The sequence below is a fragment of the Drosophila biarmipes genome, chromosome X, assembly GCF_025231255.1.
Source record: "Drosophila biarmipes strain raj3 chromosome X, RU_DBia_V1.1, whole genome shotgun sequence".
NCBI lineage: Eukaryota > Metazoa > Arthropoda > Insecta > Diptera > Drosophilidae > Drosophila > Drosophila biarmipes.
The window spans coordinates 6,318,126-6,344,982 of record NC_066611.1 but is presented as its reverse complement, the minus strand read 5'-3'; the positions used below and the strand labels follow the sequence as shown (position 1 = coordinate 6,344,982).

Here is a 26,857-nt window from a genome sequence, read left to right as displayed (position 1 = left end):
CCTTTGTCGCTAGAGCTCTAATTATAAGTTAACTTATAGATTTGAACTTAAAACCAGCCTTATAAAAAAACTAAAGAAATAAACTTTGGATTTTAAAGACTACAAATATAACCCATTTTAATTATACCATAATTTATAATAATGCTAAAAAAAATAACTTTGATGAGTCCAAAAAATCCTCGTTTTTAAAAGTAGTAGTAGTAGTAATTTCCGATTAAAATATCTAATTAAAAAATGCTCATCTTGGTTTATTTCAGTGTGAAGATCATGATCCTCAGCCAATATTTCACAAGTTTTCTAAGCAGTTCACCTTGCTCCCTCCAAACAGAAACAACCAAAGACGAGGGTTACAAAGTTAAAGAGTATAACATTTAATTGCACTGGGATTCGATTGGTACATTATACTGCGTGCCTGGGACAGAGATTGCAGCGCCTAGACCTTCAGGTTGACGCCGGGATAGCCGGTGGCGTTCAGGCCAGTCACCTTGTAGGTGGTGCCGGCGGGAGCGGGCTGGTCGAACTTGGCGGCGGTGGTCACGTACAGGATGTCCAGGTTGGGGCCACCGAAGGCGGCGGAGGTGATCTGCTTGGTGGGGAACTTGATCTCCAGCAGGACCTTGCCAGTGCTGCAATGCATCGATGCGACAAAAGGAAGACGATTAGTTATGATACCATTCAGGGAGATCACCGATCTAGTTCTCACTTGGGGTTGATCTTGAAGATGGTGGCGCCGTTGAAGGTGGCCACGTAGAGGTTGCCCTCGGTGTCGATGGTCAGGCCGTCGGGCAGCAGATGGTCCTTGGGGCTGGTCTTGCGCAGGTTGAAGATCACCTTGGGGTTGCTGGCCACGCCGGTGTCGAAGTCGTAGTCGTAGGACTTTACCTCGTAGTCGGTGGTGTCGATGTAGTAGAACTTCTTGGCCTTCTCGTCCCAGGCCAGCCCGTTAGAGATGCCCACATCGCCCTTGATCACCGACACCTGGCCGCCGGCCTCCCAGCGGTACAGCTCGCCGTGGCGGAACTCGAACTCGTCGCCAATGTAGCGCATGGTGCCGCCGAAGAAGCGGCCGCGGGGATCCACCTTGGCGTCGTTTAGCCTGTTCTTGTCCATCAGCGGCTGCACCTCGAACAGGGTGCGCACCACCTTGGCGGTGGGGGCCACGCCGTCCCAGCTGACGATCACCACGCGGCGGCCGCAGCCCACGGCGAACTCGTTGGGCCGTCCCTCCACGGGCAGCACGAAGCCGGCCAGGGTCTCGCCCTCGATCTTCGTCTTGTAGACCTTGTTCTGGGCAAAGTCGTAGCGCAGCAGGCTGCCCGCCTCCAGGTCCACGTAGTACAGGCTCTGGCGGGCCACGTCCCAGTGGGGACCCTCGCCCAGGCCGGCGTAGGAATCGGGCAGTGGCTCAACCTTGTAGGACATCTGCAAGGAGTGGGAGAAGGGCACCTGGATTAGTGATTGCAGGAATTTCCCTTCTATAAGGCCTGATTATTAACTATATTTATTTATATATCTTTAGGGAAACGAAGCCCTAACCATTATTGCTATAAACTATCACCTGCACTCAAAAAAGATCTACACCTTTCCATTAGAAACGCACGTGTGAAATGGGGGAATTTAGTGAACGAGCTGGCTGTATTTTAGGGAAAACAAATTGTCAGTGATAATTTGTTGTAATAATAAGTTAATTAGGTTTTAAAAACATTTTTTTACGTTTAAAATCCAACTTGTGATCGAAATAAATTAGAACGAGCACTAGACTGTAAACCTTTAGTGAAAATTGCTTAATTTGGGATTTGTAATTATAATTATAATTGTCATAAAAACAAAATTACACTTGTGATTATTTTTCACAGCGATATTATTAAATTGTATGATTAAAACAACCTCCGAATAGTTGGGCTCGTAATACTTAAAAACAAAAAAAAAATGTTCCTATGGTTCAGAAAAAAACATTTTTAAATTTTATATTTATTGTTCTAAAAAATAATCATTTCTTGTAAGCGAAAAAAAATATAGTACTGAAACAATGATTATTTTGCAAGCAATATTGTTTAGCTTGAAAATTATCCCTCAAAATGCGATTGAATAACACTATGTTATCTCTAAAAAGGATCTTTTGAACCATTAACTTTCCATATAATCAAAAATATCACTCAAAATGCGATTGAATAACACTACTAAATCGCTTAAAAAAGAATGTTTTGAACCATTAACTTTATATAACCGAAGTATGTGGAGCTACTTTAAATGTCACTGATAAAGGTCACTACTCAGTGACAGGTCCTGTACCGTGAGTCCAAAGAGGCACGCTACGAGCACTGAAATCAGTAAGGACGGTTGACACATCGTGCAATCAGCTCTGGCTTTCTGGGGTTCCGACTCAAAACTGAAGCTGAAGCTGTCGGCGGGAGAGGCTTTTATTACCTCCAAACCAGGGGCTTGACATTACATTAGCTGAGAACCGGCATCATCGCAAGCGGAACACAAACGAAGCGAGAGATTATTTATTGATTTTCATTTCCATGTTTTGAGATCAATTTTTTCCACTGACCGACGGTGCACAGTGGGGGTTTCTTTGACAAAAGTTCGTTTCCTTATGTGGAATTTTTTTTTATTGATTTTATAAGATTTTTATTATCATATCTGTCTTACTATAACTATTTTGTTTAGACTGTGGCATTATAATATCAAAAGTGGAAAGTATATGGACATTTTCCAGGTTCTAATTTTTTTTTTATAGAATTTATATGATCTGTGAATTTTTTAATGTATTTGTAAAGTACTTAAATGAAATTCATTCCTCAAAACATATTCATTTATAGTTAACTACATAAGAAAAGGCTAATGACTTTAAATTTTTTGAGAGCTTTATTGCAAAATGTTCCACTGTGCGATGCAGCTGTGCTCTGTGACGTCATGCCCTTCACTTACTCAGCAGAAGCACCAGAAAAAAACAACAAAAAGAGCGATTAACTTTTAACTTTGATTACGCTGCCATTTAGCATTGTTTGTTGTGGCTTTTAATTGACTTTTGTTGTCGCAGCGACGGCTGCTGGTGTTATTGAATTGGTCAAGTTTAAACCCCAAAGAGACGTTTATGTTCTGTGGCAGGGACTCCTGTTATCAGCCCACGGAAAAGGCACAGTGGGTGTGGGCACGTAAAAAGCTAAGGCTCACCAACTTATTATAAAGTCTTAGTCACCAAATTTTAAGTAGGAATAATTTATAAAAAAAATGAACCCCAAATATTAGCCAAACTTTTCAAATTTTATAAAAAATGTGTCCGTTTTCTTGTCCGTTTGTTGAACTAAGGGTAGGGTTTGAACTTCCAACTTCATGGTTTATAGGTTTACGACGACCGTTTTGTTAAACTTTTAAAAGGCTAAAATTCCGAATATAAATATTATATTTCCAAAAAAATATATAAATTGGAAGGAAAATGTGTTCCTTTAATATTTATATAAACAATTAGGAACTTTTTTCACTTTTAAAAATCCACTAATTATCGCAAATCGATTTTAAACAAGTTTTAATTTTCTTAAGGATTTTATAAAATTTCCTTAATGAATTTTAATTCCAGATCTTTTATTGACCTCCGGTAAACTTTACTCAGAAATCACTTCGGCACTCGAAAAAAATAGGGACAGGGTTCGTTGGAGGACCTACCTTCGAAGAAGTATTTGCTAAGATGGCAACGGAGAATGAGAATCCTTGGACACGGCTTCGTAGGGGAACGCGTTCAGACTGAATTCCACCCGGTCCGCCCGAAATCTTATATACCCCAGCCGGCACAGGCGTGACAGGCAATCTCGCCAAGACCTAGTACCCGCCGCCCAGTTCGCCTGATAAGAGCGCAATTGGAGGGCTGGATAGCCCGCCCTGATAACACAAGCCGGCAACAGACAAATTAACCCGCTGACAAAATTCCATCTCAGAAAACAAACAAGAGCTAAAGGTCAAGTTTTCTAAATGATGATTAGTCATTTTCTAATTTCTAAAGTGTCACCAGCAAAATAACAACTGAAAGTGAAGGGGAGGGTACAAAAAATTGAATATTTAAAAAAGAGTGTCCGTTTATTTGTCCGCTTGTTAAAATAAAAGTAGGGGTTAGTTGAAGATGCGGACAAATAACGGACAAGAAAACCTGTTTTTTTTTTGTAATGTCCAGAAAATATATTTAAATTTTAGTATGCATACTATAAGCTTTAAACTTAAAATTGTCCTTTTTAATGAAAGTCATTCCCCTGGTTCTAAAGAATTCGCGCTGACATATTGGTTGAAAATGTAAAAAAAAATTAAAAATTAAATGAAAATATTTAAAATGGCTTCATCTGGTTCTAAAGAATTCGCGGTTGCTTCAGAACTTCTTTTTATGGGAAATTACAACCCCTGATCTTATGGGGTTAAGAAATGTAGCAGATTTTGCAATATTATGTGCAAACTGCACAGGAGTGGGCGTGTCGCGTGGGCGCCTGGCGATAAAGCACATTGAGACATTTGAATTAAATTGTTTTATAGTTAATACTGTTGCTTAATTCCCTTTTAGCGCCTTTCTATGCTTCCGCTGGGTCAGCGATAAGTGGCAGTCCGTGGCGATAAATCGCATCCGAGCCACTGTGCCTGGGAGGCCCAAGGATGGCTCCAGCAGTGGATAACTCCCTGGAAGAACTGATACCGCTGCGCTCATGAGCTCCGGTGGCTATTTGTGGCGCATCTTCCACTGCTCTTTGCACCCAGAAAGCGGCAGCCGGAGGCGGCGGGGCCCATGACTGCGCCCGAATCCGTACGCCCATCCCCGGCCCAATCTCGGGGCGAAAGTGCAGATTCCTAATCGGCAGACGGTGGTCACCCAGTGGCCCCTGACTGGGCTCTTCTATTTCCAGCGCAACTTTAAATTTAAATTGCTATTTAATTAATTGCTGCGAGATTTATGGGCATATTTGTTCGCCCGTCCATCGATAAGGAATGTACACGGTGCGACCTTTACAATCCCAACTCGATAGGTTCGACGGAAACTTTCGGTCCTCCCAAGACAGTTTGCCCAGGAGTTTAAGAGGCTATCCAAAAAGTTGTAATTGCTTTCTTCTTAAGCATATCTTTGGAATTAAATTCACATTTCTTCTATTATAAGGTGATTTATAAGGTGGTTACCAAAATGCACATGATATGAGAATAAACCTTTTGATAGTATTATGGTATATTATGATATATTTTATGGTATATTACGATATATTATAATATATTTTATGATATTATATATTATAATATATTTTATGATTTATTATGATATATTTTATGATATGCTATATTATAATATTTTTTATGATATGATACATAATATATTTTATGATATATTATGATATATTTTATGATATATTGTGATATATTTTGTGGTATATTATGATTTATTATGATATATTTTATGGTATATTATGATTTATGATATATTTTAATACAAAAAGGTCAAAAACATGAAGTTCTTATCTTTTGTAAGCTTCTTATTGAAATTACATGCATGTTATATTTCGTATAAGGTTATTTACCAGTGATAGTTCCCACCAAAAGTTTTAAAAACTGAGGAATACAAATTATCTAATTTGGATGGATGGTTTTTACGATTCTCAGATTTAAATTAGTAAAAGATCACATATGTATAATAATAATACATTGTAGACTACATTATCAAGCTGATCAAATTTTGAATTTTGGAATTTTAGATGGAAAACTTGTAAAACCCAATATTTTTCTAGAATTTATAAAAAATATTGTTATTATACTATTAAAAGATTCCTTTAGCTCCATTAAATTACATCAAATATACAACAAAATTTAGATTTTTTTAAATAACAAAAAATAGGATCTCAAATTTTTGCTCCATTTGTTTTGCTTACATTTTTGTTGTTAAATTTGTATTTTTTTATAGAAAAATTTGATTTATATAGGGATTATGAATATTTATTACATAGGTATATTAAGTATTATCCAAATTGAAATACTATTTAAACGAATTATAAAAGGTGTGAATTTTTTTTAATTTTTAAATGGTCTTAAATTCTCTATAAAAAAATACAAATTTAACAACAAAAATGTAAGCAAAACAAATGGAGCAAAAATTCCGTTACATTCAAAGGCAGAATAGCGGTGCAAAGGGAAGGCGAAAACCGCGTGTTGCTGTTGTTGGGCCGGTTTTCGTTCTCCCCTTGTGCAGCCATTCATCAAGTGTGTTGTTGCCCCTGTTCTATGTCAAGGCCATTGCCATTGTGCGAATTAGCGCAAGTTGCAGCGACTTTGCTTCGCCGTGCACTCGTGGTTGCCTACTTACGTTTAGCGGTTAGCGCGCCCAATTAACTGCAGTTGGATTAACCAAAATAATTAAGAAAATTAGCGAGGGAAAAAGATAAATTACAAAAACAAAGAACGCACTGGGGGTCAGCTGGCGGCTGACGGGGCTGCCACCTGGCTCACTTGTTGAACGACTGCCTGGCAGGGCGTTACGTATGGTCACCCTAATGTTACTCGGCCGATTAGCCGCGAAATTTAAATTGAGCGCGCTGGAGAACGTAGCTAAAAATAAGTTCTTTTGAAACATACCTTGGTGCAGAACTCCATGGAAATTGATGGGTTGCGAAGACGATCTTACCAGGGTCAGGATATTCGGTGAGACCAGAGCCGTGTGGATCCCCTGGATCACAAGGATCGGGTCTCCCGGAAATCCCCGCCCTGGTAAAACCACCTAAGCAGGCTGCAATGGCGTTGCAGATCCTTCGAGCTCTTGGATCGTTCAATCGTCACATCCCTCCTTTGTCATCCCGTTGAGCAAACGGGGTTTGAAGCACCAGCAACTGCTGCAGGAACCGCTGATCCTTCAACTTGATCCCGAAGTGGAATCCTTGGAATCCCGGCAAGTACCTACACAAAGAAAAAGAAAATTCGTATTAAAAATGATTGAATAAGGAGTAATGGAGCTTACAAAAACTCACGGCAAAATGGAATGAGTGTGAATAATGTAAAACTTTGGCTTATACGTGAGCACGAAATGCACAGCCTACTTTTGTGCCAATAAACATACAACGCGTTTTGGGAATGAGTCTAAATAATTTAAAACTTGGGCTTATAGGCTTATAGCACCAAATTCACAGCCTACTTTTCACGGAGAAATTGCCTTTTCAAAATTCAAGAGCTCAGAAATTGATTATTTTTGTGCCGAAAAACATACAACGCAAAAAAAAAACAAATTTCAAAAATTGGTACTAGAAATAATTGAATAACGAGTGATTAAACGTACAAAAACGCACGGCAAACTACACGACCTTACACTGCTAGGCTTTGTCTGGGAATGAGTATAAATAATTTAAAACTTGGGCTTATAGCACCTAATTCACAGCCTACTTTTCACGGAGAAATTGCCTTTTTAAAATCCAAGAGCTCAGAAATTGATTATTTTTGTGCCGAAAAACATACAACGCGAAAAAACAAATTTCAAATTAATTAAAAATTAATAATAATTGAGCACGAAATGCACAGCCTACTTTTCACGGAGAAATTGCCTTTTTGAAATCCAAGAGCTCAGAAATTGATTATTTTTGTGCCGAAAAACATACAACGCAAAAAAAAACAAATTTCAAAAATTGGTAATAGAAATAATTGAATAACGAGTGATTAAACTTACAAAAACGCACGGAAAACTACACGACCTTACTACACTGCTAGGGTTTGTCTGGGAATGAGTCTGAACAATGTAAAACCTGGGCGTATAGGCGAGCACTTAATGCACAGCCTACTTTTCTCGGAGAAATGCCTTGAAATTTATCTGTTAAAAATCCAAGAACTCAGAAATTCGACACTTAAGGCGATTTTTTTGTGCCAAAAAAACACACAACGAAAAAGCAAATTTTAAAAATATCTCTACCACTAAAGGAATTATAACTATCAAAAAAATAATAACACTTCTCTTACTAAGTTATTACACTACCTTCTCATTGAATTAAGCTACTTAGAATTAACAGAATCAAAAGTTATTTCCTGTCCATTAAAAAGAAATATTCAAAAACAGTATTTTCCAGCGACGGTTAAATATATCGCAGTCTGGCAACATCTCTCCCGCAAAGTGCTACTTTTGTAGTGTGACCAGTGCGAAAGCACTACAGAAATAACGCCCAACATATATTTTTACTCTGTTCGATGACACTTCGATAACGATGGACCAGCCTGCTTAGCAGCACCGCGAAAGTCAAATCCTGTTACGATTGGGTGGCTTTGGTTAATTTTAACATTTAACTTAGCATTAGTGTCAAAAGCGAAGTTAACAGCGCGTCAGGAAAAGCTAATAAGGGAGAGATCCTTAGCAGTGCGCAGAATCGGCGGTGGCGTTAGTGCCTGCAGCGTCGATACATCGATACACTTTCGGTATATCCCGACACGCATCTGGTATAAAGGGCATTTCCCGCTGGCCGGGTCACACCGCCTGCGCCGCCTCGCACTGCTTGCCAGCACACAACCACAGTCCAAACCGTTTTCCAGCCCCGGCGGAGCACGTCGCAGAGCCGCAGCGAGCGCAGTGCAATTTTTTTCCAGTGCGACTCCTCGTTCCAAACAAACGCCAGACCCCGGCGAAAGGCAAGGCAAAGCGAATCGAAACCAAACGAAACGAAACGAGGCGAAGCCAGGCCCTGGACAGGATCGGGCGAGCGAAGACCAAGTGCGAACAATGTGCGGAAAGTGGGTGACGCGGGCGGCGTGGTCGACGGCGACGGAGAGCGGCTAGTGGTGGATGGTGTGTGTGGAACGATTGCGAACGGACGCAGACCGAAACAAAAGTGAAAACGTGCAAAAAAGAAAACGAAACGAAGAAAGAGAAGAAAAACACAAAAGAGGAGGCGACTAGCGAATACAAAGCGACAAAATGTGCGACGCTGCGGCGGCAACAGCAGCAGCGGCGGCAGAAACAACAACAACAGCAGCAGCAGCGGAGGCCACAGCGGCGCCTGGAACGGCGACGGTGACGGCAGCGGGAACGGGAACGGGCGCTGGAACGGTAGCGGGCACTGTCACTGGAAGCGCATCCCCTGAAGCAACTGGCGCCCCAGCAGCCGCCGCCAAGGGCGAGCGGTCGGCGCGACAGAACTGCTGCCGCCTGTGCCTCGCCCCGCACACCGAGTGCATCTCGATCATCAACAGCTATGCGGCGGACAAGGAGCCGCTGTCCACCAAGATCCACAACTGCGTCGGCATCAAGGTGAGTGCTCTCTCGCCGCGTAATCCCTCCATCCATCCGTCCGTCCGTCCGTCCGTCCGTCCGTCCATCCATCCATCCATCCATCCATCCATCCATCCATCCATCCATCCATCCATCCATCTATCCGGTCGTGTCGTCATCCCGGGCACTGCCATTACCCATGCCCGGCGCTCTCTCTCCGGCCGGACGCTCTCTTGGGCCCTCCGGTGGTTGGACACCATTAACAGTTATACACACATCCAGCTGGCCGGCTGGGCAGGAGGAGGCGCTGGCCACACCCGTTGGCCGGACGCTCTTTGGCGGCCCGAAAAGTGAGGTTACGGATGAAGCCGACCGATGACGCTGAAGTGTGCCCGATGTGGGCCCCCGGGGCGGAGGCAGTGTCGCTGGGATTGTGCAAGAGCACCAGCCGCCGCCGCCGACGACGACGATGGTGATGATGATGATGGCCACCAAAAAAACAAGAGGAGGACGGGGGAAAACTGAGCGAGCGAACGAAAAACCAGCCAGCAGCGGGCCCCGCCTCCTCCTCCGCCGCCATCGGCTCCTCTGCCACTTCTGGCTCTTCGCTGTGCGCGAGTATGGGTGTGTGGCCAGCCGCATGGTCCGCTTTTTGGGTTTCCAGTGTTTCCACTGCCAAGTCACGATGCAGTGGGCACTGGAAGAGGCAGAGCCAGAGGCGGCGGAGGAGAAGGTGGAGGTGGAGGTGCCTGGCTGCAATCCAATCACGATCGCAATCTTTTGCTCATAATCAAACTTGAACTCTCCACTCTGGCTGCTCTGGCTGCTCCGCCTCCTCCTTCTCCTCCTTGTCCTTCTACTCCTTGCCTTCCATTCCACTACTCTTCCATGGTGCGGTTCCATTGCCTTCCATTGGCTGGCCTGCCTTCCCGCTTTGAGGTTAGAACTGATCCTGCTTCCTTTCCAAAAATCTGCTGCCTGCTCCGCTTGCTCCTCCTTCTCCCTCGCCGCCGTCGCCATCGCCGCCGCCTCCTCCTCCTCCTCCTCCTCCTCCTCCTCCTCCTCCTCTTCTCTTGTTCGCCTCTTCCCAGCGGGCGAGAGCAGCTGCGAATGGCCAGCACAAAGCATAAAGTCCGATGAGCGCGCCGTCGTCGTCTTTGCCCCTGTCTCGGTGTGTGTGTGTGTGAGTGTGTGTGCAAACGCTTCTGTTTGTGCCTGCCTGTGTATGTGTGCGGTGCGGCGGGCCACAGAGATTCAGATTGAGATTCCGAGATTCCAGGCCAGAAAACCCAGGGCCAGAGCCCCAGAGCCGAAAAACCCAAACCGAAACCAAGAACCCAAGAAGCCAGGCCCAGTACGCCGGCCATTTTGTGCCCTTTTCAAGGAATCTCGCTTGGAGGGCAGCACTGGCTCTCTGCTCCGCGCTCTCTTTGCGCGCGCGCATCCTTGCGGGGCAACAGGAAGCGGCGGAGCGGGAGCGGGAGCAGCAGCAGCAGGAGGAGGAGGAGGACGACGACATGGAAGCGGCGCAGGCGGAGGAGGACCTGGCCTGAGCCTCGCTAGCTTCGTTTATTGATTCTTGCGGGGCTCTGCCTGTGTATATCCCAGTGCCCACTGCCCAGTGCCCTATGTCCACTGCCCATTGCCCACATCCGCCACGCCGCCGCTGCGTGTGCTGGGCTCTGGGTGCCCGCGCTGGTCGACGCCGTCACGTCGTCGTCTGGGTCTGCTGGTGCTCGGTTCGGTTCTCCTCGATTCTCGGTTCTCTGTTCTGTTCTTTCCCTGGGCTTCGGTTCGATTTCATGGCAATTGCTCTGCACACACACACACACACGCGCGTGTACGTGTACGTATACCAACCAGCCAGCCGACCATGTACACCAACAACAACACGCTGGTTGGCGTCATCGCTAGCTCGACTGCTTCTCTTGCTCTTGCTCTTCCTCTTCCCCTGCTCCGTTCTCGTTATCTGGAGGCGGACCACATGCTCGCACACACACACACACTCGCAGGCAGGCAGGCAGCAGACAAAGACACAGGCAAAAGAGACCGGGAAACGGGAATGGGCATGGGCATGGAATGGGTATGGGAATGGACATGGGCATGGGCATGGGAATGGGTATGGGAATGGGAATGGACATGGGCAAAGGCCGGGGCATGGCTATGGTCAGAGGCGGAGGCGGGAAAACAGCAGGCGGACAGCGGCGGAGACCCAAAACCGGGCACAAATTCGAGTGGTTTCACCTTGGGCGCAGGCACAGGCACAGTCAGAGGCACAGGCAGCGGCACTGGCTCACCAGATTACCTGGTGGGATGTCGATACATTTGCGCTTCTGCTTTGCTCGGCTCCTTCCTTTTGGCCCGCATCGAATTTCCAGCAGTCGTCGTCTCCGTTTTGTGGCTCTTGGGTCCCCAGGTGGACTAACTTTCTCCCCTTGGCCAAAAAATGCGACGACGACGACGGCGACGACGGTGGTGAAGCGACGTGACGAGATGACAAGCCGATAAACGAGGGAATGGCGGCGGGAGGGTGGAGCAGGGCAGAGCAGGGCAGGGAGCAGAGAGAAGCAGCCGAAGCATCCGCAGCATTTCCACTCTGGCTCATCCAAGATGGCGGACGAGGGCTGGCTGGCATAGGTAGCTGGCCAGGGACCTCGAGAGCACAAGGATACACACACTTTAGGGATACACAAATGCCCAAGGATGCGCCTCTGTGTGTTCCACGAGGGAATAGAGGCAGCAAAAGGAAGATCGGAGATGTGTTTAACAAGGGCTTGAGTCGGGTTTTCAAGGACGGTGATGAGGGAATTGGATGGATTAGGGAATTAGGATGTAGGAAAGAACATTCTGGGTCTATTAAGTAGTACAATAACATTAGTGATAGAATTTCAATCAAGAGGGAAACTCATCCTCAAATATGATGATGATATAAGGATACGATAAAAGAATCCTTAAAAAAAGTCATCCTGATCCCTAAATATGATAAAAGATAAAATATATCTTTAAAAAAGTAATCCTGGTCCTTAAATATGATAAAAAGATCAAATAAATCTTTAAAAAAAATAAAAAAAATAAAATATATCCTTAAAAAAACATAATATATATTTAAAAAAAAATATCTTAAAAAAATATAGCCAGGATAAAATATATATATTCAAAAAGTCATCCTGTTAAGTACAGGAATATTATTTTTAATTTATAAAAATCATAAAAATGAAATCACCTTGATAAAGACAGGAATCAAATCTAAGGGCTAGCATATTATTTTACTTATATGAACCCCTTTAACTCCAATTTAAAGTTTTTTTAATCCTTTGAATTATATATTATTACTTTATAGCTAGAACAAAACATTTTAATTGATTTCCTTGGTATCAAAATACGATTTTACTTTCAATTACTTACTTTCAATTATGTATTATTACTCTTCCCATTCGAAATTCACAATTTTAAAACTGAAACCTATTTTATAGCTAGATATCATCATGACATTTGATTTCCCTGATATCATAACGCGATTTCCTATAGGCATTCGTAACCCCTTGGCGCCCCCACCCCTGCAGTCGGGTAATCGATAACTCGCACTGATCTCCGCTAAACCGATAACAGCTGCTCGGCGGTCCTAGGGTGGACCCTGTTGCACTTGTGTTTTTATTTTGTTCCGCCTCGGCGGCGAGGCCTGCGAGGAAATTCAATATTTCAAGGGAACTCCGCCTGCCCTTGCCGCTCCTCTTTGTCCTGCCCTTCGTCCTGCTCCTGCCCTGCTGTGCCAGGCTGTGCCTGCTCTCGAGATCTCCGGTCGCTGGAATACGAGGGTTACTTTTCGGTTACTTCTACGTCTTCACTACCTTGTGCGTGGAACTGACAGGACAGGATGCTCTCTCTCTTGCCCACTCACACTCACACACTCGCACACACGCACACGAATTTATTTATATATATGCGAGCGAACAGCATGGGCTTGGAGCGAATAAGGACACAAAAAGGAGAAGAACTTGTTCCACGAAGGAGCAGAGGCAGCGGGAACGGGAATGGCAGTGGGAATGGGAATGGGAACGGGCATGGGAACGGTCCACGGCCGGTGATTATTGCACCTGGTGGCCTGGCAGCTGGTGGAATCTGCAGCTGCCACAAGTCTTGCGGCCCTATGTGCACGCCCGCCTCCTGCTCTTCGTTCGGCGACTTTCTAAAATCTCACCTTATTGCGTATCATCCATAAAGTGTGGATTGGCTGGAACCCAAACCCTGGAAGCCAGGGCCAAATGGACTTCCAATGTTGCCACACTAAAGGGCAGGCCGCGGAGCATGGAAGTCCTTGCATCCCAGTTCCCGCTTCCCATGGCAGCCGGGAAAGATGGCGGCCGCTGGTTTGGGCGAGGTGAATGAACAACATGCTATCGGAGTGGAGATGGAGTTGCAGTTGGAGCCCTCGAAATCCTGCCCTGGCGGTGTGGGACTCTGCGTGTACATAAGCAGGCGGCAGTACATATGTGCAGCCACTACATATGTGTAGGCCCAAAATTGGAGGCGGGTGCCTGTGTGTTTGCCCCTATGTACGAGTGTGTGTGCGCGTGTGTGTGTGTGTGCTTTAAGGACCCGCCGGGCTTTAATGTCCTGGGGCTGCCATTACAATAGCAACAATGCAAATGCAGCCAGCAACAACAACAACACGGCACACACACAGGCGAGCACAAACGCACACACACACAAACAGGCATGCACACACTGCTCAAGTGGAAAAGACAAATGCAAAACAAAACATTTCCACCGTTTGTTTTGATCACTTCCATTCGCCTCTTTGATTGCTAATTCTCGCCGTTCTTCCTATCGATATTCCACTGAGTGATGAAAAGGGGAGCAGGGCTGGCAGGGTAGCTGCTTTCAAGCCAGATTCTAGTCGGGTTATGCAAGCAAGGGGATTTTTTTTTATTAATTCAGTCACAAATTAACATATTATCATCAAATCATAATCAACAGTTAGTTGTGTTAGTTTTTAAGTGATAATTTCGAATATTTATATATATTTTTTAAACAGCTACAATTATTATTGATGTACATAATCAAGGGGTGTAGTGATTCCAGGATCAAAAGTCTATTTTCCTTGTTTTTATAATTATTTATTTATTCTTACGTTAGAGGGTAATTGAAACTTATCAAATACCTATTTTTAAACTGTAGCTTTAGCTACTATGGCCTTAAGCTACTTTTTTTAAACTCTTTATAAATTCCATTACTTAATGTGTATATGCTAATTTTCAAAGAAATACCAGTCGAATTAAAAAAAAAAAATATTTACTACTACTACATAATCCTTCTTAAATGTAGCGATATATAAAAAAAAATAGGTTGAACTTCAATGCAATGGGTTATTATTTAGAAATATAATTTTTTCATTTAAACATTTTTTTAATGGCAACTAGCAACTAATTTGCTATGGGATATGCATACACCATGTGCATTATTAGCATATGCAGTGCATAAGATTGATCCTTTTTTGTTTCGTCAGCACATCTAGCTGGTTTCGAGCCCGTTGCAATGTATCCGCAGGCCATCACTGCCTCGATAAGCGATTACGATAAACATGCTTAGCCGCGGCTTTGATAATTGAGATTTAATAGATTTTGCGGCGGCCAAGATGTTTTGAGCCCGAGCTCCCGGCGAAATCGACCCGTGTGTTTGGCACGGGACGGGCGTACATAGGTACACGCGTACATAGCACAAATATATATATATAAATATATATGTATTTATGTGGAAGGGCGGGCTTCCATAGGCCGGCGGTTCGAGCGATACACACAGTCGTACACAAACAAACATGCGCACACACTGTTATCAGAGCCAGCAGGACATTTCATATGATTTGCGCAGTGTTCTGCGTCCGTGGTGGGGGGCGGCAGAGGGTGGCAGTGGGCGGTGGGCGGATGGCAAGGTGATGCGGTGGGCGGCGGGCGGTGTGGGGTGCTGCGGCAGGATTGCATATAATTATAAGCAGGTCATTGACATTAATGGGATAGTTGCGAGCGGGGGCCCACTACCTGCATGCTCCGCATCGCTGGACACAGCAGTGCCCCCCAAAACTGCAATCAAAGGCCCAAAAAGCGAAAGAGGGGGCCGTCATCCCGGGATGCTTGGACTTTAAGTAGCCAGTGCTTCAATAGACAAAGGTTTTTGAACTCGGGTTAATAAATCAAGGGTTTCTTGAAGCCTGATTGAAATTAAAATGCATGAAGAGTTGTAAAAGGTTGCTAACCAAGTTTTTTTTCGCGAATTCTTTAGATCCCCGTTGCCAATTTTTATAAAACTCTTCAAAAATATATTAATTCAAAGGTTTTTTAAACTTATAATATACAGCTCCATAAGTTTATTGTTTAAAGCAAACATTAATTTTGATTTTTATTCCCTCGATTGCAGATCACACCGCAGGATCGGCTGTCGCTGCAGATCTGCCACGCCTGCATCAGCTACCTGAACTCGTGGCAGAGCTTCAAGAACCGCTGCTTCAGCTCGCAGACCAAGCAGCGCCAGTGGCTGGACGTCAACAAGAGCAAGCTGCTCAACTACCTGGACCTGAACAGTGCCGAGAATGGAGGAGGCGGCGGCAGCGGAGGAGGCTGCTCCTACGATCACCTCCAGCAGCAGCATCAGCAGCAGCAGCAACAGCCATCGGAGAGTGAACTCGAGGCGGAGAAGGCGACGCCAATGGCCACAGCGACGGCCGCCAACATTTTGGACGGCATACACTCGCTGAAGAAACGCAAATCCCTAACAGTCTATGTGAGTCCTAAACCGCAGCAGCTGCCACAGCATCATTTGCAGCAGCTGCAGCTGCAACCACCGGCCAGAATGACGGCGACGACCAGCAGCGCGCAGCAATCGCTGCAGACCCTTCTCTTGCAGGTGCCAGCATCGGCGGCGGCGGCGGCCACAAGCTGCTCCTCCACGTCCACAGCCACAGCCACCACATCCGCATCCCAGCAGCGGGAGCAGCAGCACCAGCAGCGCCAGCAATCCCACCAGTATCGCAGATATCATCATCACCACCACCAGCAGCAACAGCAGCATCACCAGCGGGGCAAGCAAATGTTGCCACATCACCATCATCACCAGCAGCACCAGCAGCAGCAGCAGCATCATCATCAGCAGCAGCAGCAGCACAGACGCCAGCGGCAATTTCGTGCACAGCGCCCTGTTCCGGTGGCAAATCCGGCTCCATCATTGCGCAAATTCAAGCCGAAGCTGTTCATGCCCTTGGACATAGCAGTGCCGCCATTGCCACCACTGCCGCCAGTGGCTCCGGTATCGATTGCTCCGCCCGCTGGTGCTGCTGAACTGCTGCCCGGGATGTCTGGTGTGGGTGGAATGGAGAGCTTGTCGCTGTCGCTGCCGCTTGATTTCAGCCAGGGCTGCAGCAGCAGCAGCGGTCACGTCCAACAACAGCAGCAGCAGGCGGCTGGTGGCCTGGTCACAGCGACGTCCACGTCCAATGCGCCGGGCAGCGTCGTTTCCGCCACAGCCACGGCCTCTGTCTCGGGCTCAGCCTCGGCCTCAGCCGCTGCCTGTGCAACTGCATCTGCAGCATCTGCAAGTGCAACTGCAACTGCATCCGCATCCGTGTCCACGGCTCCGCTGCTTATGCCGGTGACGCTGCAGAGCGCCGCCCAGCAGCTGCGCTTTTTCAGACGCTACTCCTATAATGTAATTGTATCGTGCATTCGAAGCGTGAACGAACCCCGCCCCATCCCAATCCCGCACAGCGCTCTTCTACCTGTTATCCCGAATGCGAAATTATGCGAAATCGCCCAATGTCCGTCTGGATTTAGTCTTGCTCTGGCCGCTTTCGGAACATATCTCTGTATATCTTAGCTCTCTGGCTAACGGGTACCAATGGACGCACTGCAGCGTCCATGATTGATGTTATTGATTTACTCTATTATTGTGATATATAAGAATGCGATGTGCTGTGAGCGATTCAAACTAATTTCCGTCTCGTCTGGCATTGTTTGCTCTCTCGTTTTTGGTCGACTGTGTTGGATCCCCTGCAGCCACTGCCTGCGATCCCCATCAAAGATGAGCCCATTGACACGGATGACGACTACCAGATGAAGTCAATAGACGAGTCCGACGACATGGTCGATCCCACAATGTTCCTAGAGCGCTCCGAGCACGAGGGCGACGTGCCGCTGACGGTGAGTCATCGTGGACTGCCATTTATGGGTGGAAAGTTATTTTGGAAAGGTTTAATTTATCAAGAGAATGTATTACGCAAATTCTTTGGTGTTCTTTGTTTATTAAATACTAACTGACTAACTAAAAGAGTTTTTGGACTGTTAGACTCATTAACATAACAAATTTGTGAAATATTTAAGGTGCAAATATTTAAAGTATTCAAGATTATTAGGATCCTATCATTAATTTAATATTAAATATATTTATACGCGAATTCTTGAGTATTTTTAAATATTAACTCCAAACAAGTTTTTAAGGCTGTTGGAATATTTAAATAAATAACTCTAATATTAATTAATGCATTAAATTAATCAAAATTCTTATGAATCATACATTTATTTTCAAGTATATCAATACGCGAATTCTTGAGTATTTTGTATTAAATACCATCTGTTAAAAAGTGTTTTTAGGCTGTTGAATTGAATAACCTTATACATTTAAGTGGTATTTTAGCTAATATTATTAAAATAATTCAAGGTTCTCTCGATTCAATAAGCTTTTTATTTTGAAATACATAAAAACGCGAATTCTTGAGTAGCTTGTTTTAAATACCAACTGTTTGGTATTTAGAAAACTGAAGTGCAGTATTTTTTGATAGGGTATTTAATTCATTATTTAAGGTATTTTTTTTACGAAACTTTTCTCAGCCTTTACAAAGGGCTCTAAAGTGCCTGCCTGTCAGCTTGATATTAATTTATATTTATTTCTTGTGCCCCCCGCAGGCCTCGGACTACGACTACACTGCGCAGCATGGCGTGAATGCCTCTTCCGTTGCCGCCTCGCTGCCGGCGAATGCGGTGGCCAATGTGGCAGCGGCCGGCGACTCCAAGGTGGCCAGCTGCCGCGCCTGCAGCCTGCAGTTCTCCACCCGGGCCAACGCCCGTCGCCACGAACGCAATCTGCACCCGAATCTGTTCCAGCTGTCCACCGACTCGCCCCACAACACGCCCATCACGAAGCCAACGCCCGCGCTGGCTGCCGCCCTGGAGATCCAACGGGCAGCGGCTGCGGCGGCCACGGCGGAGGCCAACCGGGCGGCGGGCGCTGCGGGCGGCAACATCTCCACGCAGAAGTACCGCCAGGTGGTGATGAACGCGTTCATCAAGTGCGAGGGCGGCGGCTATGACTACGATAATCCCGAGCAGTACCGGCCGCTGCTCACCCGCGACAAGGTGGAGTTCATCGAGCAGAACGACGAGTTCCTGGAGCAGTACCAGACGATGACCTGCCGCTGCTGCAGCAAGTACTTCAGCACGTACAAGAACTTCATGGCGCACGTGCGCAAGAAGTATCCGCTGCTGCCGCGCAACCTGTGCTTCAACTGCCTCAAGATGAACGACTCCAAGGCGCTGTTCATCTCGCATCTGAAGAAGCGCAACTGCATCAATCTCTTCAGGGTGCTCAATGCGCTGCGTGGCAAGACAACGGCCGTGGTGGTGCCCTCCATCACCGATGATGTGGCCGACGATGGCGCAGGAGTCGTGGCGGTGGCCGATGCCGGCGCTGGCGTGGTGCTCACCATGACCAGTCCCACGGTGACAGTGGGCGGCGGCGGAGAGGCCCTCACTCCCGGCGGTGGCTCCGAGCGGCCGGAGAAGCTGCGCGCCAAGGAGCTGCTGGTCAACAAGCTGTACGAGTGCAAGCTCTGTCCCAAGGGCTTCCGCACCAAGCACGAGTTCCGCACGCATGTGTACGACAAGCATGCGGACGTCCAGCGCAAGGACAACAACTCGATACAGTGCAGCTTCTGCGGCCTGGACTTTGCCGATCCGGTGGACAGGCGGCGGCACTACAACAACATGGACTGTATCGTTCGGCTGCGCTGCATGACGTGCGATGCCAAGCTAGAAACGCACCAGCGGTTCCTGGACCATGTCTACCAGGATCACCTGGGCGGCGTGGGTGGCGGCGGGGCGAGCAGCGATAATGCCTCCACCACGGGCAGTGGCATGGCCAGGAGCAACAGCATGGAGCATTCGCCGGGCAAGAGGAGTCTGCTGGGGGCCCTGGGCATTGGCGTTGGCTCCTCGGCGGATGAGTCGCGTAGCAGCAGTGCCGCTCCGCCGCTGACCTCCACACCCAAGCCGACGGGAGTCGTCCAAGTGGGTGGCGGGGGCAGTGTCAGCGGTGGCGGCGGCTTGGCCAGCGCCTCGGCCTCCGCGCAGAGCTCGGCCAACCGAGATGCGTCCGCACCCAAGTCGCAGTACTTCTCCCGCATGCCGCAGGTCTGCCCCATTTGCGGCCAGCAGTACAACAACTACAACAACGTGCTGCGCCACATGGAATCGAAGCATCCGAACAAGCTGCCCGAGACGTACAAGTGCGTGCGCTGCGGCCTGGGCTATCCCCGGATCTCCTATCTGCGGGAGCACATGATCAACGTGCATGGCGTGGACAAGAACCGGCACTCGGGCGGCTTCGAGTACATCGTGAATGCGGACGCCGTCAAGTTGGCCGACGGCAGCACGCCGAACGTCTACACGGGTCGCTACGACTACGTGATGAAGGACCTGATGTCGATAACAAATGGTGGGACACTCGGTAATTAGGCTTAGACTGTAGACGTCCCCCGCTCTGCCTGTTTCCCATTTCATCTCGAAGACCATGGTTTTGTGTGCTTGTGTTTGTTATGTAATTTGAAATTGTGGAAAACCAATGAAACTAAAAGAGAAACATTGTATAACAGAGGCAGTTTCTTACCTTGGAAATCAAGTTAAACCTTTTCAAGCCAAACTATAGCAGAAGTTTGTGTGCTGCTCTCGCGGAAACTATTGAATTTGTGATGCCAAAAACAAGGCACATACCTTTAAAAGTTCCTCGTTCATTCCCCAAATCACTAAACCCATCTCCATTGCCCTTAACTTGTCCACTCCTCATTGTAAATCCATTCGAATCAAAGGCTTCGCTTTGCTGCCACGCCTCAAGACTAATTTCGTTTATTCTTTGCCAGTGCCAGACTAATGCATCCGCTTTCCTCCGTTTCCGTTTCCGTTTGCAGATGACGAGGAGGAGGAGCCGGGCAGCGTGGCCAAGAAGATGCGCCTGGACGACAGCAGCAACAACAGCAGCCTGGTGGGCGTGGCCAGCCAGCAGAAGGAGTGCCCCATCTGCAATGCGGTGTTCAGCAACAACATCGGCCTGTCCAATCACATGCGCTCCCACTACACGGCCTCCAATGCCGTGAATGCCGCCCTGGCGGCTGCCAATCGCATGACACCCAAATCGCTGACCATAACCGCACAACCAGCCGGAGACTCGGACGGGGGCATGGTGGCCAGTGCATCGGTTACGGCCCCAGCCACGCCGGCCAATGTGCCACCGGCCATGGCCAACCAGACGCCGCAGGAGCAGGCCGTGTTCCGGCGCAGCCTCGACCAGGCGGCGGACCGCCGCTTCCGGCGCATGCGCTGCCGCATTTGCCAGCGGCGCTTCAGCTCGAAGAAGTCCTATCGCTACCACATGCTCACCGACCATCAGGTGCAGAACGTGCAGTTCATCAAGTGCAAGCTGTGCAACGCCGAGTTCGCCTACGAGAAGGGCCTCAAGGTGCATCTGTTCAAGGTGCACGGCAGGGCCATTAAGGACGAGATGATTATCAAGCAGTTCGAGTGCGAGGTCTGCTCCATTGTCTACAGCTCGGAGCTGGAGCTGGCGCAGCACAAGCGCAGCGTTCACAAGCTGGCCTCTGCCTCCGCCTCGGCCTCCACGTCGGCGTCCACTTCCTCCAAGATCGACGATGACTTGCTGATGGACGAGGCCAAGCCCACGGCAGCGGATCTGGCCGATCTCTCCACCCTGGCGGCGAGTGCCTCAGCGGCCTCGGCTTCGGGCCAGGTCCTGGGCACGCCGCTGTACTGGTACCAGTGCAAGTACTGTCCCTCCAACTTCAACACCAACAAGAAACTGGCCATCCACATCAACTCGCACGACGAGTTCGACTCGAACGATTACTCCTGCAAAGACTGCGGCAACGTGTACAGCGGCCGCAAGAGTCTGTGGGTAAGTGTGTGCCTGGGAATAACCAGTTTGAGCAAGATGGCATCTGATATTAACCACTGCCCCTTCTCGCCACCCCCCTAGGTGCATCGCTACAAGAAGCATCCGCAAGTGCCCGACCCGGCCGAGTGCTCGCTGTGCCGCAAGGTCTTCTTCGACCGGCAGATGCATGACAACCACACGCCCACCTGCAACCGCAAGCCGATCACTTCGACCGGTGCCCACCAGCAGCAGGATGCGCAGCTGCAGCAGCAGCAGCAGGCGTCTCTCCAGCTGGCCAGGCGCACTGTGTTCCGGCACAAGACGGGCGACGACGAGGACGATGACCAGGAGGACGATGACCAGCAGCAGCAGCAGCTGGAGGAGCGGGCCAGTGCGGATGGCAATGGAACGGTGGCCTCGGGCAGTGTGGTGGCGGCGGCCACGTCGCTCAAGATACGCATACCCGAGGTGGCGTGCACCATTTGCGGGGCCCGCTTCACCGACCAGGAGCACTTCAGCAAGCACATACAGAAGCATGAGCAGGAGCTGTACGTGGACAATCCGCTGGCGGCGATGTTCGACGATGGGCCGGCGGATGCGGGGCAGTTCCAGGTGGAGCGGCAGAACGAGAACGGGGAGTACGCGTGCGATTTGTGCGCCAAGACGTTCCCCCAGGTGATCGCACTCAAGGTGCATCGCAAGTGGCATTTCAGAGGTGATAGCAAGCAGGTGAGCGTTTTTGGGCTTGTGCAGCGAGGAGGACGATGGCGACGGACGATGGCGATGGGATCGTCGTCTGTCGCGCCACCAACAACTAATGATGTGCTGATGATGATGATGATGCCTCCGCACCAGTCGCAAAAAACAGATATCAACATCTCGTCATGGCAAACCGAATCCCTACTAATCTGTGTGCTTTTCTCTCTTTTCTCTCCCCCCAAACCCAACCCCAATCCCACTCCCACCGCCTGTGTGTCTGCATCCGCATCCGGCCACTTAATCCTTGCAGAACCCCATCGACGGCGAAGCGACACAGTTGACCAACAACAATCATACAACCAACAACAACAACAACTCGATGCTGCACCTCCGCGAGCTGCATGCGGTGGGCCTGATGCCCAACCAGCAGCAGCAGCAGCAACAGCAGCAGCAGAGCCTCAACAACTCGTGCAACAGCAGCAGCCTGAACCACAACAACAACAACAGCAGCAGCAGCGGGAACCGCAGCAAGTCGATGAAGCGGAAACGTGAGCTGAAATGCGAGTACTGCGCCTCCACCTTCATCAGTAACAACAATCTGCGTCGCCACATGTACGAGCTGCACAAGCACGAGGTGAGCAATCTGCCGGAGCCGCCGGTGATTGTGGTCGACGACCATCTGACCTGCCGGCGCTGTCAGCTGACGTTCGACACCAAGGAGCTGTGGATCGAGCACAAGCTGGCCGACGCCAAGGTGGTGCGACCCTTCTGCCCCTTCCAGTGGGGCTGCGACCTGTGCGGCGAGTATCTGTCGCGCAAGGAGAAGCTGATGAACCACATCAACAACCATCTCAAGGAGGAGGTCATCGTGCCGGTGGCCACCAAGGCGGCCATAGAGAGGACAGCGGCCATGGCGGCGGCGTCGGCAGCGGATGCAAGCACAGCGGCGACGGCGCCATCAACAGGATTGGATGAGGCAGCCAAAGCGGAGGAGCAAGCTCTGGAGAAGGGTGAGGTGGCGGCAGCAGCAGGTGCAGGAGGAGCGGCAGCAGCAGCAGAGAAGATGGAGGAAGATAGCGATGACCTGGACGAGGATGATAGTTCGGGCGAGGAGGAGGAAAGCTCGGGCACGGGCGACGATGAGGACGACGACACGGACGATGAGGACGGCGAGGGTGAGGATGAGGACGAGGACGAGGAGGGCGACGGCGGCGAGGGCGAGGACGAGGAGGGTGTGCAGCCGCCGGCTCAACTGTTGCCGCCACAGAAGCAGCACAAAGCGGATCTTAACCCGGATGACGATGATCTCGTCGAGCAGATCTATAGCTCGGACGACGACGACGAAGATGATGGCGAAGTGGAGAGCGACGACGATGTCGATGAGGATGACGATGAGGAGGACGACGATGTTGAGGAGCCGGAGCCAGTGGCAATGCCGGTACGACCGCTGATGAATGGCAAGTCGAAGATTCCGCCACTGATCGTGGCCAGTTCGGATGAGGAGGACGATGGTGTGATACCCATCGAGGACATCATCGAAGAGGAGTTCGATGAGGATGCCGATCCGGATCCCGATCCGGAGGATGCCATCGAGGAGGTGGACGACGATGATTTAGATGAGGGCGATGCGGAGGACGAGCCGAATGTGGTGTCGACGGCCTCCTCCTCGGAGAGCGAGTCCACCACAACGACCACGTCCAATTCGCACTCGCACTCGCATTCGCATACGCATTCCACGGGTGAGCGGCGCCAGAAGCCGGCGGATCAGTCGAATGATCCCGGCTTTACCTGTGATCTATGTCAACTTTGTTTCGATTCTCAGGAGCTTCTCCAGAGCCACATCAAAAGCCATATCCTCAATGGGCCAAAGCTCTCGACAGCGGCCGGCCAGCCGCCAGTGGCCACGACAGCAGTCGCCACCGCCACAGTGGCAGCGGCAACAGCGGGCGTCGCGGCGGCAGCAGCATTGGCAACGGCAGCAAAGACGAAGCCTGACTCCAAGTCGGCGGCGCTGGCCAACAATAACAACAACAAGAGCAAGACTGTGGCAACAGCTGCCAAAGCTGCCACAGCTGCCACGACAAATTGAGTAATCATTCTGCCAGGCACAGCTCATCCACAACCACCGCCATCACCTCATCATCTTCATCTTGATCATCTCGATCCAAACTCACTTGAAATGTACAAAGCCAGTCCACTTAAACAGCGCCATCATGATCATCCCATCATCTCCATCTCCATCTCAGTCATTCAGAAAAAACAATGCAGGCATCAGCAGCAGGCACATGAGCATCAGCAACGCATTCCATCAACAGAAATCAGCAGCAGCCACGTTTATGTATAGCACGAGATGCGTGTGTGTGCGTGTGTGTTATATGAACCCATTTTTTTTCTCGCTTCTAGTCGTAAGAACTTAACTACCATATATGTACATCATATATATATATATAATGCATAGGCTAAGGCATTTTTTTTTCAAATGTTAACCTAGTTTGTACCGCGCACACACCCACACACAAGGCAAGAGAATATGGGATCTGTACGCGTCCCCCACTAGGCTAAGTTTCGCTATAAATCCTATAAATACATATACGGTAGAGTCTAAGCATATAGGAAAGTACGTCTAATATGTTACACATCAATTATCAAGCAAAAAGTTTACGACGCACCAAAGCAAGCGACAGCAAACGCAAGGGAAACCGCTCAGTTAGTTAGTAAAGCAGAACCATCAGGATTTTCAAAGTATTTCACACGGCAGACATGACACTCAAAACACCACGAACACAAAGCGATAGTTTAGGTTTTGTTTACGTATTCAAGCCTTGGTCTTCCCGAAATTCAAGAGGCGATTTAATGGTCGAGTAGCCAGGCTTAGGAGTCAAAAGCCAGACTTAAATAACTCTGCAAAAGCTTACCTTACTTATCAAACTACATCATAATCTAATTTATTTTATCCCCCACTATGAGCCACTTGTTTTGATACATAAACCATACAGGAGGTTGTTGGGGAATAGTCTCCTTAGCTTATCCTTTTTTATATACATATAAAGTATGGTACTTATTTTCTATTCCGCAAGATTAGGAAATCTGATAAATGTTTGAAATCGGTATGCTAAAAACTCTTATCAAGATCACTTTTGGCTAGGAATAAGGAAAAGGGAAGCTCACACAGGCTGAGTATGCCTTTCTGAATAACTCAAATTTAGCCTTGATCCTAACGTTTTTACTTTACTTAAATATTTACTTTTAAACAAGCATAGACAATACAATAGAAAACCCAATCCATAAAATAAAAAATGAACATACTATTCAACTTGGTTCTTTTCTTATTTAAATACGCTTTCTTTTCAAAAGAGCAAGTATTTCTAAGGAAGAACTCATCGAACTTATTAGAAAGAAGCTTTTGGTTATTGATATTAAATAATAGACCTTTTATATTTTTACCACTCATCTTGAGAGTTTTATTATGCTGCGTCCTTGTTCTTTTTAAGCTTATACAAACAACAGAGCAGTGTCTTGGCCCGGAAATGTCGTAGAATCTTATTACCCACACAACTGACACTATTTCACACTGGAAATCGACTTGATGCGGTAGGAAGACCAAGGTCAATAGTGGATCCATACTTAGACACGTATTTACATAGATTGAGATTTATTCGTATAGCTAATATAACGATTTACCCATAATCTGTACATTACTTAATTTCACAAACCCGAAACCACACGCATGCGCACACAACTTCCACCCACATACATATATAGACACACTGATAGCGGCGGCATTATATGTAAAAGTAGCTTAAGCAACATCTAACTTGTAACTGGAAATGTAGTCTAAAACGTACAAAATAAATTAAAACAAATGCAGAATCATATAAGCAAACTTTTGTCCCTCACGCGTTGAAGAATCGAAAAGAAAGTAATAAAAGAAATATAAACCTAAAAATATATATATAGAAAACAAAGGTGGTTTACTTTGGCGGGTTTTGCAGTGACCTGCTTGTGGGAAGTCTCTGCCAGAGACCTTATCTGAAGAACAGCCGGAAGTGCTGAAATAGCAACGATAAGCTCATGTTTTGTTCAGAGAGGTATGGGTTGGTTGTACAAGATTGGTATTTTGAAAAGAAACATGGGAAGAAGTCTTCATCTTAACTTGTAATCAGTAAGACCTTGATTCTACAATGAATATATCAGAGTTCTGCATTTTAAGCTCCCCAAAAATAATCTAGATGTATGTAGCTTAAAAAAGAAAGAAAGATTCTGTTTTCCAACACTACTTTAATCTTTGATCAGTTCTGAAATGTTGATTTTGAGTCCTTCACAACACTAGATGGTTCTGCTATTAACAGTGGTTTCCAACACTATTTAACTTAAGAAAGAATATATGTAGTAGTTAGTTCATGTCATTTATAAAACAATATGCTTCTGCCATTAAGAGTGTTGCTAACAACACTAGTTTATTCGTTTATCAGTAAATTCCTTAATAAACAAAGAATATATAGTGTTGCTTACAGCACTGTTTTAATATTTAACCAGTAAATTCCTGATTGAAGAAATAATTTAGTACTGAGTTCTGGTTTTCAGTTACCCAAAACAGTAAAACAAGATGGTTCTGCCATTAACAGTGTTGTTAATAACACTAATTTAATATTTTTTCAAAAAAGCTATGATTTAATATAGAATATGGTAATGAGTTCTGGCTTTCGGTTCTCCAAAACACCAAATAGACGCAGAGTTTCCAGTAAAACAAGGCGG

The 26,857-nt window shown here is 47.4% G+C and overlaps 2 protein-coding genes across 7 annotated transcripts; one reads left to right on the top strand and one right to left on the bottom strand.

Annotated features, from left to right (window-relative positions):
- Nucleotides 1–347: 347 nt before the first annotated feature.
- On the bottom strand, nucleotides 348–6,470 carry LOC108024848 (regucalcin). Of its 3 annotated transcripts, none has more exons than XM_017094988.3 (3): nucleotides 6,326–6,470; nucleotides 704–1,422; nucleotides 348–626 (listed from the first exon to the last, which is right to left on the bottom strand). In XM_017094988.3, exons 2-3 carry the CDS (start codon nucleotides 1,420–1,422, stop codon nucleotides 434–436), a joined length of 912 nt encoding a protein of 303 aa, XP_016950477.1. In that variant the 5' UTR covers nucleotides 6,326–6,470; the 3' UTR covers nucleotides 348–433. The 3 variants fall into 3 exon arrangements, with proteins under 3 accessions (XP_016950477.1, XP_016950476.1, XP_016950475.1); XM_017094987.3 differs by lacking the exon at nucleotides 6,326–6,470 and adding an exon at nucleotides 3,670–3,798; XM_017094986.3 differs by lacking the exon at nucleotides 6,326–6,470 and adding an exon at nucleotides 2,293–2,424.
- Nucleotides 6,471–8,474: 2,004 nt separating this feature from the next.
- Nucleotides 8,475–25,985, top strand: LOC108024614 (zinc finger protein hangover). Of its 4 annotated transcripts, none has more exons than XM_044092808.2 (8): nucleotides 8,475–9,238; nucleotides 15,611–15,973; nucleotides 17,242–17,385; nucleotides 18,148–19,954; nucleotides 20,424–21,424; nucleotides 21,506–22,132; nucleotides 22,413–23,841; nucleotides 23,925–25,985. In XM_044092808.2, the coding sequence occupies exons 1-8, from the start codon at nucleotides 8,906–8,908 to the stop codon at nucleotides 24,095–24,097; spliced, it is 5,877 nt and encodes a 1,958-aa protein (XP_043948743.1). In that variant the 5' UTR covers nucleotides 8,475–8,905; the 3' UTR covers nucleotides 24,098–25,985. The 4 variants fall into 4 exon arrangements, with proteins under 4 accessions (XP_043948743.1, XP_043948742.1, XP_043948741.1 ...); XM_044092807.2 differs by having other exon boundaries at nucleotides 18,148–19,966; XM_044092806.2 differs by having other exon boundaries at nucleotides 8,476–9,238; nucleotides 22,413–25,985.
- Nucleotides 25,986–26,857: the final 872 nt, after the last annotated feature.

Excerpts from the sequence above, each read along its gene's own strand:
- LOC108024848 (XM_017094986.3), bottom strand. The coding sequence starts at position 2,349 with ATGTGTCAACCGTCCTTACTGATTTCAGTGCTCGTAGCGTGCCTCTTT. Across the intron at positions 1,423-2,292 it reads CGTGCCTCTTTGGACTCACG|ATGTCCTACAAGGTTGAGCC; the intron begins GTACAGGACCTG and ends CACTCCTTGCAG. Across the intron at positions 627-703 it reads ATCTTCAAGATCAACCCCAA|CACTGGCAAGGTCCTGCTGG; the intron begins GTGAGAACTAGA and ends GATGCATTGCAG.
- LOC108024614 (XM_017094639.3), top strand. The coding sequence starts at position 8,906 with ATGTGCGACGCTGCGGCGGCAACAGCAGCAGCGGCGGCAGAAACAACA. Across the intron at positions 15,974-17,241 it reads GCAAATCCCTAACAGTCTAT|CCACTGCCTGCGATCCCCAT; the intron begins GTGAGTCCTAAA and ends GATCCCCTGCAG. Across the intron at positions 19,967-20,423 it reads AACAAATGGTGGGACACTCG|ATGACGAGGAGGAGGAGCCG; the intron begins GTAATTAGGCTT and ends TTCCGTTTGCAG.